At 42.9% G+C, this 13,292-nt stretch overlaps 1 protein-coding gene across 1 annotated transcript in view; it reads right to left on the bottom strand.

Annotated features, from left to right (window-relative positions):
• The window catches only part of pld1a (phospholipase D1a), a 34,844-nt gene that overhangs the window by 8,126 nt on the left and 13,426 nt on the right, over positions 1-13,292 (bottom strand). The window contains exons 5-18 of the mRNA XM_030443267.1: positions 11,868-11,979; positions 11,509-11,574; positions 10,131-10,189; positions 9,888-9,980; positions 8,869-9,021; positions 7,177-7,326; positions 6,536-6,619; positions 4,597-4,678; positions 4,229-4,339; positions 3,939-4,124; positions 2,201-2,420; positions 1,966-2,094; positions 1,603-1,721; positions 1,095-1,208 (exon numbers count right to left, since the gene is read on the bottom strand). Coding sequence (XP_030299127.1) covers positions 1,095-1,208; positions 1,603-1,721; positions 1,966-2,094; positions 2,201-2,420; positions 3,939-4,124; positions 4,229-4,339; positions 4,597-4,678; positions 6,536-6,619; positions 7,177-7,326; positions 8,869-9,021; positions 9,888-9,980; positions 10,131-10,189; positions 11,509-11,574; positions 11,868-11,979 — 1,678 coding nt within the window. The remainder of the gene's footprint in view (positions 1-1,094; positions 1,209-1,602; positions 1,722-1,965; positions 2,095-2,200; positions 2,421-3,938; positions 4,125-4,228; positions 4,340-4,596; positions 4,679-6,535; positions 6,620-7,176; positions 7,327-8,868; positions 9,022-9,887; positions 9,981-10,130; positions 10,190-11,508; positions 11,575-11,867; positions 11,980-13,292) is intronic.

Genomic DNA, 13,292 nt, shown 5'->3' with positions numbered 1-13,292 from the left:
CAAAAATATTCTTAATGAGTTTTCTCCTCTTGTAAACTGTCACTGAGAGAACGTTTGTTTAATATTACTGACAGTAATGAATAATTAATGGTGAAAATAAAATAATTCCATGAAAACTTCACCGCAAATAAAAAGGAAGAGTAATTTTAAAAAGATGGATAAATAAAGCAAAAGGTTTATCACATATTTCAGAACTGGTTTCGTATAATTAGTGTGTGTGTGTGTGTGTGTGTGTGTGTGTGTGTGTGTGTGTGTGTGTGTGTGTGTATTTGATGGGGGGAATTATTTTTAAAAAGTTGGCAGGAGGGAGGTAAATTGTTTTAAACTGATTTAATGATGGGGGAATGTGTGTATTCATAAATTTCTAATTGAAATTTTGCACAGCTGTGAATTTAGTAATTGTTTCTAATTTGTTGTATGTTCCATCTTCCTGCCCAGGAACTACAGGTGGAAAACAGCAACCTGCCAGAACCCGATGCAATGCATCTCTCCTTGTTTATACAGGGTTAATGTTTTATTGTGCACTGTCCCTGCTCAAATAAAGAAATAATAATAATAATAATAATAATAATAATAATAATAATAATAATAATAATAATAATAATAGTGGTACTTATGTTGTACACAGTTTTCAAAGCCGTCAGTTGAATAAAAGACACAACACAGAAACAACAAAAGAAAAAAAGTCCAGAACACTTTGTCTTAAGATGGAGACGTGATGTTATTCTTATTTTCGAGCATTCAGCTCAAAGGTTGGTTCCTCTCGGCTAAAAAACCCTCCGTGTCAATGGCAAAGTGCAAACCTTTGTAGTTACATAACTTTTTTTCGGTCCATGGAGAGTTTTTTTTTTTCTTCTGTCTGTAACGCTCTTTCTCTTTTATCTTTTCCCAGCAGTGCTTGCGGACCAGGATGTGGGAAAAAAGTGCAGGGAAAGTGGGAGTTTATACTGTCCTCCTCTGTAATCTTCAACCAAGCGGTTCTTCGGTTGGTTCTCATTTTGTGTAATTAAGAAGGAAAGAAAACAACATTTTCCCACGATATGTTCCGTTTTATGAGAGTAGTTAAGAGGTACTTGTGTGTTTGGATTTCTTACCTGCACTTTGGCGTCGACACAGTCGGGGACCTGGTATCTGAGATCGTTGGCACTGGTGTGAGACTTGGGCAGCAGGAATGGATAAGACAGCGAGCGATACTTTGGCTTCATGATCTGTAGGAGAGATGGTTGGAGAGTTCAGGCAGAGAGAGAGTGAGAGCAAGAGAGAGAGAGAGAGAGAGTAAACATAGAGTCAGAGGAGGAATGGAAACGAGTAAAAACAGAAGGAGAGGGGAAAGGCTGATGCCATGGAAAGCCAGAGTGTGAGGATTAAGGTGTTTTTTCCAGCCAGATATTTGTCTCATATTTGCCAGGTCAGTGTTCATTGTCCAGTTTTTTTTTGTTGATCAAAGTAATAGACAATTAGTCTGAAAAAGTGGTTATATTTCTTTCAACAAGCAGTTTATGAGATCCTGGTTAAACAAGTTCAGCTTTAAGTTTGAATCCTGCTCTTAATCCCCCGTGTGTGTTTGTTAATGTACAAAGTATGTGTGTGTGTGTACAGTGCCTTAGTGAAGTTCCAGCGCTGAATGAAGTGTCTGGCTACATCACGGGCAGCTCTGCCGTGAACCACTGAGGCGATGTCGTGCCAAGGCATTCTGGGAGTTTGGTACCTGTCGATGAAGTCTGCACCCGGTGAAGATAGACAAAGGAAGAGAAGATGGGAGGACGGAGAGGTTAGTACAGAAAGAAGAAGAAAGAAAAAGTGGATCAAACGTGTTTATTGGTATTCGGTTCCAGTCTGTGTAAGTTTTCCAGATGACTATTGGTTTCCATCAAACTGATGTACCAGGAAAAATGTGTGTGAGTGTGTTTGTGTGTGTGTGTGTGTGTGTGTGTGTGTGTGTGTGTGTGTGTGTGTGCTCCGGACCATCAAAAGGCTTCTCCAGCTGTATCCAGTCCTTGTAGACAAAGTTGCAGTAATCCTTTCCATGCCAGAACCGTGTGTTGCCCTGCAGCTCTCCAACACCCGTCTTCAGGCTCTGCACTGAACCACTCCCTACACACACACACACACACACACACACACACACGGAATGAAAATATGGCAAATTGACCCCAGTTTATCTGCAACATTCTCCCTGTTTCTTTTCATTTGAACGCACCTGTGCTGTCCACACTGCTCACACTGTCTGCGTGCTGCAGAGTGTGTTTTTGCAGGTGTCTGTACAGGCTGAAGCGAGCCCTCCTGTTGCGCCCGATCCCCTTCAGCTTCGGCAGTTCCACCAGTTCGCCGGGCGGCGTCCCTCGTCCGTTGCTAGCGGAGACGCCATCAACAGAGGACACGCCCTTACTGGACGGAGTGTTGGTGTTGGTGGTGCCAGCCTGGGAACATGAAGAAACAGGCTCTTACAAGCTATACTTAGCTACAACTAATGCAGTCTAACACAGCACCTTACAATAAATCAGAGCTTCATGAAGGTGGTAAACTGGTGGATCTGTTGTAATTGAATCTGTTTTACGGAGGTGTTCACTCAACTTTACGATAATTACAGAGGCTGTAAATGTTTAATCTAACATTCTTAATGATAACAGAAATGGCAAGATCAACATGGTTAACAAGGAAAGGTTCAAACACAACTAATAGGATACGCTCATCCAAAAATGAAACTTCAGTCCAAATCTACTCACCCACATGCCGATGGAGAGCTGCATTTCCTAGTCCACTAAAGATTTCTGGAGCTTCACAGCAAACTGATCTCCTGCCCAACTGGAGTAGCTCCAAATCTCCGGCAGCCCCGAGATCCCAAATTGATTTGAAAAGACAATGTTTACAGCCTTTTTAAAGCCAAAAATCTTCACTGTAGCCGCAAAGCAATAAAGAACCTCATCTGAAGTGGGTGCGCGATCTGAACTACGTGTCCAGGATGTAAATATTGTCTTTTCAAATCAATTTGGGATCTCGGGGCTTCCGGAGATTTGGATCACAGCAGACATACCATTTCATTTAGCTTCCATCGCCCTCAGTTGATTAAGAGACTGCTGCAGCGCTGTTTTGCTGTGAACCTCCGAATTTCCATCGGCATGGGGGTGAGCCTATAATGACTGAATTGACATTGTTTTGGGGAACTTACCCTTTAAGGTTTGGTTTGTTTTCTCTTTGTGTGTCTTTGTGTATTAATGTGAAAACCAGTTTCAGTTTTGGATCATGCAAGCTCATCAACAATCCTAACTAAGCCTACCAATATCCTCTAACATCATGACAACAACATAGTTTATCCTCTTGGGAGCGTGAAGTTGCTCAGAAAAATCTCTTTGCAATCTAGGAAAATGAAATATCTTGTGTTAAAAGTTTGGTGCTCAACAAAAAAACAAAACAAAACAAAACCCCCCAGAACTATGAGCAATAATTGTTTATTATCATGGGAAACTGGTGAGCATATTTGGAGGAAAGGTCATGTGATCGTGAAACGAAGCCTACCCGCAGGACTTGGACTGAAATCTGTCCACAAGTTGTTTACATTTCTCATCCTCAAGGTCTTGCTGACGAGGAATAATCTTAGTTATTATTGAGAACACAGAAATATTGACTCTGACGGTCAATAATGTAGCATGTGAAAGTGTAGTTGTGTATAGGAGGGTGTGTGCTTGTGCCATTAAAATGAAGAGGTCTAATCAAGAGCTGTCACTGAGAATGTGTTTGCTCTTTGTATCCTGTTTTTCATACACAATCCCCGCAGGCATCCACTGTGTGAGTTTAAATGAAAATCCATTTCCTCTCCTCTCCTCCCCCTCCTCATACTCAAGCCGTTTGTAAAAACTCATTTATCCGCAATAAACTCCAAACTGTGGAAATGACATTTTAATTAGTTGAGCGTGTTAGGGTGCGCTCGTGCGTCTCACCTGCTCGAGGGCCACAGAGCGCGTCACACTGCCGACGTCTGTCAGCCGGTGCTCTCGGTCGTCCCAGCGCCCGTACGCCAGGTCGATCCCGCCCACGAAGGCCACCGACTGGTCGATGACGACGATCTTCTCGTGATGCGCCCACAGGTAGACGGATGAGGAGACGTGGTCGGGATGACGCATCACCTGAAACATCGAACGCACTTTAAAACGAAACACACGGATTCACATACACGACGCACTGACACAGGATTCTGCATCCTCTCTCACTACCCATAATCCTTTGTTACCTTGATGTTGGGGTGCAGGTGCATGAGGGTCCTCTTGCTGTAGCCCGAGTTGATGCCCAGGGCGAGCTCCACCTCCTTGTACAACATCACAAAGATCCTCACTCCTTGTTGCTGTAGAGAGACAAGAAACTGAATGATCACATCATCACATTTTCAGATATTGGTTGAGTTCTTAACTTAAACCACTTTTGTTATAAACTGAAAAATAAATGTAAAATAGTAGGAGTTGTGTTTCACTGAGAGGAAAGTAAACAGTTCAATGTCTGTCTCCGTTTACTGGGTGCGTTTTCTTCTACGAGTACAGAGCGGACAGCGTTCAATACTCGGCCTGCTGGTCACCTCTCTCCCACAATCCCCTGCCTACTTACTGCTTTACGTTTGAGGGTGCAGTCGAGCCTCCACCTGTTGCCCTCCACCACGGGCCTCTTCAGGAAAATCTCCGGACTCAGCCTGGTGGGAAGAAAAGAGGGAGAAACGGGGAGGAGGGAAGAGATAAGAAGAGGAAATTCCGGAAACAAACGAACGCATCACATTACTTAAGATACATAGTCTCTTTGAAGCGTGTGTGTGACAGACATGACATAACGATACAGTCTCATGAGTCACACACGCTGGCATCCCGAGCTCGCATGTCTACGGTGCCATTGGCTCACGTTACGCAGGGCCGACACCTCATTGGTTAAGAATATAAGCCCGGTGATTACTGCCTTGGAACTCGGGGGATTTCCGCCAGTCGTTCATTTGGCAGTCAGGCAACATAAATTATTACATTTGAAATGACACTGTCAAGAATATTCTAATTCGGTCCAGAGGCAAACACTGTGTTTATTTCCCTTTAGAAAACTCCTTACAAAGCACACTGCAACACCATTTACAGGTAACTCTACACTCAGGGGACAATAAATCTTTGACATTAGGACAGTAAACTAAGGAGAGACACAGAGAGACAAAGGGGGCGGTAGCCAGACGCTTTATGGAGATTCTCTGACACTGTATTTCTATTCTGGGTGTGCGGATGAGGCTGTAATTAGAGCCAGTACTACTGTACAGCCTGCCAGAGAGCCAGGGCTCACAGGTTGTACATAATGCAATGTGTACCAGCATGCACTACACTAACAAGCTATCGGAGTGTCAACTTGTCAGCTCATTCTTTGGCAGGAGACTGTGTTTACCGAACTGCTGGAAAAAAAAAAAACAAGGCCATTACAGCTTTTCTATATTATGTTCAGCTGGTGAGGGATTCTATTTTTAGAGCAGCACCTACAAATAAATACTGCTGCTGATTACTCCATCCCGATGAAAACCTCACAGTTCCTGTTTTGGGGCATTTGAGGTTTTAAGTGTTAAGTCACTGAGTCACTGGGACACAGTCACTTTACCATACTCTCAACCAAAATAATTTACTTCTTATCCAAAATAGGCCCCTTTATTCTTTGCACTTACAAAGCCTACTGGAACTGCATCAGGAAGCAATAGTAATAGGTTAGCCAGCGATCTTTAAGTGGTGTTCTTTGCCTCTAGTAGTGCCATGGAGCCCCGTTCTTGTTTTGTCTCGTGCATGCCGACAAGGACCCAAATGCATTCACACAACGCTGTCCTGATAAATGTTTTGACGATGTTTTGTAACTCTTACTATTTTTATGGCATGTGTAAAATTGAACCTTGTAGGTTTCAAAGCATCTCACCAAAGGTGACAAGTTAAAAATTAGCCAGCTGGCTCACACGAGTGTTGACTGTACGCATGAATCAAATTATATCAAATTAAATGTGACTGAATAAAATGAACAACCCACCAAATGTTTATGACTATTCAACTGACCAACAGGTGGCGGTAAAGGTTGGAGCTACACAGAAATGCAACAAGAAGATGAGCGCTAGGAAGTAAACATGTGAACAATGCAAACTCCTGAGAAAAATATCAGCTTTGCAGAAGTTATAAGGAAGGTTACGCACTTGTCAAGATCGTTAGGCCTATACAGAATGGACTTTGGTGAGTCATACTGAATGTAAACATGAATTCTAGATAAACTCCACAGGGCACCTTTAACGTAGGTCACTTTTGAGCATGGTAGATCATTGTTGCAACCTTTGCTGCATAGCTAACTTTAACTTCAGTTCAGGGGATCAATATAAAACTCTGGATCGGCAGAAGAAAATGGATGGATGGATATTTAAAAATGCCACATAGTCAGTTTACCACCTGCTTTGTGATGATGCCCCCTGGTTGAGTTCACTTATATAAACGTAGGGTTATAATTTCTGGGTTTTCACACTTTGACATCGCCCAGTTTTCACACTTCAACTCACCACCAGTCAGTGATGAAGATTTCCTCTTTAGCCTCCTCCAAAGCGTTGGCCACATCCTCCATGTAGGTCTTACCATTCACATACCTGAAGAGACAAATGAAGGTCAGTCTGAGACATTGAGCAAACTGACATTAATGTCACATGTACTCGTGTTGACACATACACACATACATGAAGGTCAACAAGCATGTGCAGTGTTTCACTTTTTTTTCTGTGGGTAACTACTTCTGACTTTTTCTAGCTGTCTGTTCTGACAAAGTCTGAGTCATAACTGCCGCGAAATCACAATAAGGTCAAAATAAGGACAAAAATTAAAAAAAAAAAGAACCATAAACACACAAAGTGTCTGTACAGTGTACAACTTACCCAACCTTATAATCTACACCCAAAACATCATGACATAACTGCTCTTTAAACACTCTTGTTTTCCATTAGCTCACACGACTACAGCACGTTTCCCTCCCCGCAGGCTGCGCGCTCGGTCCAAAGACAACTTGTAATGACGTTATCACACAGATGATTCAATATCAAGGAATCTGCCAGCTGAGGGGGAGAGAATGCAACAAGATGGCAAAGAGAGAGTTGACCGCTCACTCCTCTCGCACATTTCCATAGTTACCAGAGAGAGGGAAAGAAGTTACCATTTGGCGGGGATGTTTTCCTGTTCCTGCGCGAACGATCTGAAGCGGTGGTCTCGGAGGAAAGCCTTCCCGTGGCTCCTCACGAAGCTCTCGACGCTCTGACCCCACCAGCGAGCGTGTCTGTAGCTGCTGCACTTGAATACCAGGGTCCTGCCGGGAAGATGTGCACAGATACATGAACTAAAAATACACGCCTGCGCTCCAAAATACAGATACACGGAGTTATGTTATGGGCTGTGGCCTGTGCCTTAGGCATTTCTGTGATTTCTAGTTTCATTTTGCACTCAGCTTAAAAGGTGCAGTATGTGAAAATAGGCCACCTGTGCTCCGAACCGCAAACAAACAAGTGAGCTTCTTAGGCCAGCTAGCCATGCAGCTAGTGCTCCTACTGGCTGACCAGAATTGAAGCTCAGACAGCTGTAAAAATATTGGTGTTTACACTTCTAGCACAGGAGCCATAGACCAGTGGGAGAAGGAGGTTTTCATGCCCAGGGGTGGGGGGACCCAGTGGGGGAAAGCTGGAAGGGAGCAGTGCCTGAACAAAAGCCAGGCAGGAGGCAACGGAACTGGAATCCGCGGCCTCTGAGTAAACACAGCTGGATTGAAACGAATGCAGCCTCCGAGACGGACTAGACTGGTCTCACCAGCTTGACGGCAAAGGCCGGTTTGACCACAGGGAATACAGTACAGAGGTGATTTACAGCAACCATGACACCCCAGTAATGTCAAGTAATGTCCTGTGTTGCTGGATGGAGGGCAGACTGAATGCTACAAAGACTACTCACTACAAAGCATTGGACAATACCTGGGCTAGCTGATTAGCATGCTAACCTCAGTAAATATCTCTGCAACAGAATACTGCATAATGTCTTTGACATAGAATCAAAACCGCTACTTCTTCAGATTCTGTTGATAATTTCAGCTGGTTTTTGAATGTTTTCATATAAAATTCTTACATGTTGCTCCTTCAACAACCTGCTGATCAGTTTATCAAAGCAGGCATTGTGTTTTCCCTTTGCAAGAAAACAGAGCTCACTAATTATTCCTAAAATAAAAAATAAACCCTGGATTAAGAGTGTTGTAATGAAAAGGGGCTAAAGAAACAATTCCCTCTGCAACAGCAGGCTGTTAACAACCGATTTCTTTTCAGCCCACTGCCAGTCTCTTTTCATTTTTTTCTGGATCGGTGGTTGAGATTTTCAGCAGAAAAAAAATGCTTTCAAGCCATCTCAAACAATCCATTAGCGGTAAACATGTGGTTGTTTGGCACGGTTGAATCAGCAAACCTGAATGAAATGCAACATGTTTTTAGCGAAGGGAGAGACTTAGTAAGTCTTTGCTCCGCGCCTACTATTGCTACAGTGCTCTCCACCTACACACAAAACCCACAAATGGATGTAACAGCTTTCTAAAGTTGTCTGAAGGGTTGCAGGGAGTCTCTTGAAAGCTAATTTCTAAGGAAATCATTGTTTCAGGAAATGACTGTGGCAGGATGAAGGAAAGCCGTGTCTCTATCTCATCGCAATATAATCATAAAACATCAGAGGTTGATTTTGTATACAAGTTTGAGAGTCTGAGAGTGGATTTTCTTTTGAACTGATATCTCACCATCCTCTGTAAGCCTCAAAATGGATGTGACCCGCGTTTGACCGTACACACACATTTAAACAAACACACAGGGAGAAATTTAACCTGGAGAGGCTATCAATCCGGACTCCGTGTTTAGTCTCCGTGTCTTTGGAGTCCATCTTGATGCTGAACTCTTTATCCAACAGCAGGACGAAGGAGATGGCCCCCGAGTCCGGCTTCATGTACAGCAGGCACGAGTCCTTCACCACCAGCCAGCTACAAACACACACACACACGCGTTATCATCATCATCATCATCAGGATTTACGTGTGTGTCTGTGCAAAGTTCCGTGAATCATTGTCTATTGCTGCGGACCTTTTTCTCTCACATGTCTTTCTTGTTCTGAAAGGAAGGATGTAGGAAGACAAATCAACACGGGGGATGTAGGTGGACAGGCCGAGCATTTTCAAAACGTGTGGGATTTTCTTCTTTTTTTTTTTCGTTTGCGTGTTGTCTTTAGAAAATAATAACAAAAAGCGCTCACATAATAATTTGGCTGCGACGGAGAGGAAGGGGAAACACACAGACAAACAGAACGAAGGGAGAGGCGAGCTTGTGCCAGTGCAGCTGCTTTGAAGATGCTACCGAGACACCGACAGGCAAAAAAAAAAAAAAAAAAACACTAGTTATTAAGATGTTACCGTTATTGTGTTTTTTAAATATGCAACGAGTGGTCACTCCGACTCACCTCCCACATTCGGAACCGCTTCCTGCCAGTAATTTGTACATCCATCACACCTACACTTTAGCCAAGTTTGCCAATCAAAAAAAAATAAAATGCTAATGCTCCTTTTTAATTGGTCTTTTTATTGCCTCGAGACATTGAGGGGTCTCTCTCGTAAACAGTACACTGAAATATGGCAGGAGAGTTGCTATAGTATTAAAAATTCCGATTTCATTCAACTGCCATTCTACTACCAAACTGTTTGCTTGATTCCAAGAAGAAAAAGCTGTAATACTATGGTGGATATGCAATATTAGAATACACATTAAACATTTATTAATTGCTTGTTAGCTTGGGAGGGAGAGTAAAAGAGACAAAAGCAAGACAGAGAGAGAAGAAGAGAGAGGTGACCCGCACCGTTTGGACCAGCGGTAGCAGGCCTGGCTGTGACCGCAGCAGTTCATGCCAGGGATACGATGTCCGCCCGAGCGCTTATAGATCATCCCTTCCCTGGAAGAGACACAAAGAAATGTTGGCGGTAAATGTAGGAGAGTATTGTAATATGTAAAACTGTTCAGTGCTTAATGCACCTGGCCCTGACAGAAGTGTTTGTACAGATGGCGAGAGGAAAAGGGGATTTAAGGAAAAGAGAATGCTCACAGTCCTTTGGGCCCCAAGTCGTGGATGAATGACATCTGGCTGACGTCAATGAACTCCATCTGAGAATAGACAGGAAGAGACAACACAGCGACTCTATTAGACGGAACATAAAAAAAACAGAACTTGATACATAATGAGCCGCACAGGCAGCCATTACTCCGACACGTACCGTCAACCTGGCAGCACCGTGACTCATCTTAAATTACAACATGTGTTGTCACCTCAGATGCCGTCGTTTAATGCGTCAGAATGATGCATGTCAGCACATAACAGGCACAATGGGTTTGGCTGAACATAGCGTTAGTCTATTTAAAGGCTCATTTCAGCACAGAGGTAAAGTATCCCAGGGCAAAGGTACATCTTAGTAGATGTTACTGGTCCAAATATAAGACGGTCCTGATAATAAGTCGCCTCCCTATTTCGCCGTTTTTTTGGATTAACAGGTTTTGGAAATGAGAAATAGACGTTATGTGTTAACATCCTGTAAATGTGTCATCACATTAAATAAAAATACAGCACAATTCTTACGAGCAATTTTTTTGAAAAAAGAAACATTGGCTTATGTTTCATATGAGAGTAGCTTAAAGGTGCAATATGTAAGAATTTCCCGTCTGTAGCGTTCATACTCCAAACACATCGAAGGCAGCATATTGATAGAGTAACCACTAACTGCTGCTAACTAGCTGCCATAACCATGTAATGACAACTGGGGCCCCAAAACACTTTTTCCCATAAGCTTATATATTGAAAGAAGTGGCTCTAAAACATTGAAATCATTGTATCAATATTCAAGTTAGCCTGGCGCTAAACTGGAAGTTAACCTGCTTGGTCAGTGAGTGAATTAGCTCAGTTAGCAATGCAGCTAGCGCTTCTATTAGCTGAGTCCGCTCTGGGAGCTTAGAGCTTAGGTGTTGTTCACTATCGAAAGAAGGTGTCCATGGGCTAGCGAGTTAGCATGCTAACTTCAGAAGACACAATACATAATATATATAATGTCAAAACTGGTACTGCTTCACATTCTGTCATGAATTTAAATGAACTACTGAATGTTTTAAACAAAAATCCTTATATAAAGCACCTTTAAACGAGCAGCTATAACATGCCAACGTTCCTTGAGTGTATCAACATAAAGCAGACGCAGTGCTCTGGGTAAACACGATAATGATCAATGTGTCAACACTAGAGCGCAGTTAAATGTTAATGTTACATTATATATGTACCTAAACAGTTCATCTCAGGTATCTACGGTAGCTGACATGACATATTTGGCTCATATTTCGATACACACAAAATTAGTATAAGCTTATGAATTAGAAGTCAGTCCTGATGAGGTTATGTTAGAGCAGTACAGCTTGCAGTACTTAGTATGATTACTCACAGTATGGTGATATTTGCGGTACATGGCCATCCTCAGCAGCTTGTTCAAATAGTCTTCTAATTGTCTCTGTAAAAACACACACACTATATTTTGGCCACTGTGAGTATTTTAATGACACAAAAAAACACCATGCACATGAACACTAACATGCACACACACACAGACACAGACACAGACACACACACACACAGTCAGAGAGGGTTTTAAGGAGGATACATGTGCTGGCAAGGAGGTGAATGCCATGGCAACAAGCGGGTGCCAGGAGAGCTCCTTGCCATGAGGTGATGACAAGATTGAGTTTCGCAATCAGGACAGAGAGCGAAAAAAAGAAAGAGGCTGCAGGCACCGCGGCAACGTACCCTCCTGCTGGACACCTGCTCGTCTCGCACCAGCTCGTCTCCCCCTCCCCTCGGCAGGGAGGGCATCTCCCTCACCTCGCTCTTCCTCACCGTCCTTCGCCTCACCGTGTGGCTGAGACACAGAGGTGGAGAATCAGAAGATATCGAGTTAAAAAAAAAGTCCAATCTATTTTCAAAACTGCTCAGTGTTGTTCTCAAACTTCAGGGACAAAAACTGCTCACACAACTTTTTGGTGATGTTTCTGTTTAACCGCCGTCTTCATGCTAAAACCCAGTTTCAGACACTGCTACGTAATTAAAAACACATCATGTCCTGCCAGGGGGTGTTTTGACAGCAAAACCTAAAAAAGCCCTGAATAAATTGACAGGTTGCCGGTTGACTCACTGCGTTATATCAACCAGGAATGCAGAGCGACAAACTGGGCGTTTATTTTACGGAAAACTGGGAGACGTATATTATCTTAGTGGCAAAAAATAACAAAAAAACACAGATGGGGGAGAAAGAGAAAGAGGGATTAGGGCAAAAGTAAATCCTATTATAAGCCAGAAAAATAATAGAAAAAGGAGAAAGTGGATGTTCAAATGTCAAACTTGTAGTAAAGCAGTGGGAGTAAAATAACAGATCAATATACTGAGACATGTAGTATGAGAAGGTATGAGATGTTTGTTTTATGCATTTGAGACGCAAGTGAAAGCCCAAACAAACAAACTATTACTCACAGTGTGTCTGTGAACTTGTTTAGTGTGTGCGGTGTGCGTGTGTGCTTATAGTTGTATCAGTCACACTATGGGGAAACAATCTGTTCACACAGCAACACATTTGTGGGAGCTCACCTCCCGGATACGGACAAAAAAGCTGTTCTTCTCCACAAGGCGAACCACTATATGATCGGATTTCATATTTTCATATGAGAGCGAATCTGAGGGAGAAGAATGCCAGTCGATGGACTTAATTCACCCGGCAGTTTTTTTCCTCCATCACGCTCCACGGCGGGAAGCTCAGGCGCCGTAGCCCACCGCTGTGCTCCAGGTTGCAAGTCGTTTAAAAAATTTAGGAAATCTGACAAATTGTTTTCATTTCACTGCTTGCAGATTGGACACCAACTTTTCTGTATTAATTTATAGTGGAAAATGTTTTTTCATTTTCATTTATGTGACGGAAAACACTTTAATTGGCACCGGGTGAGAATTAAAATATAACAAAAAAGAAAAAAAAGGATATGAAGGAAAGTGGTTCATCAGAATAAAAGTCCTCTGCTGCATTCATGTTGCACCTGTTCTAAATATCAAGGGGGACCGGTCCCTTCCATCCACCTACGCCTGCGGATCCAAACTTGTTGTCTGTTATTGTTTGCCAACATGAATGTCAGTGTGGGAGTGCAAATCTTCGTGCGAGAGTGTGTGTGTGTGTCTGTGTGTGTAGGC

The sequence above is a fragment of the Sparus aurata genome, chromosome 16 (assembly GCF_900880675.1).
Source record: "Sparus aurata chromosome 16, fSpaAur1.1, whole genome shotgun sequence".
Lineage (NCBI taxonomy): Eukaryota > Metazoa > Chordata > Actinopteri > Spariformes > Sparidae > Sparus > Sparus aurata.
The sequence above is the reverse complement of the archived record's forward strand: the minus strand, read 5'-3'. Positions and strand labels throughout refer to the sequence as shown.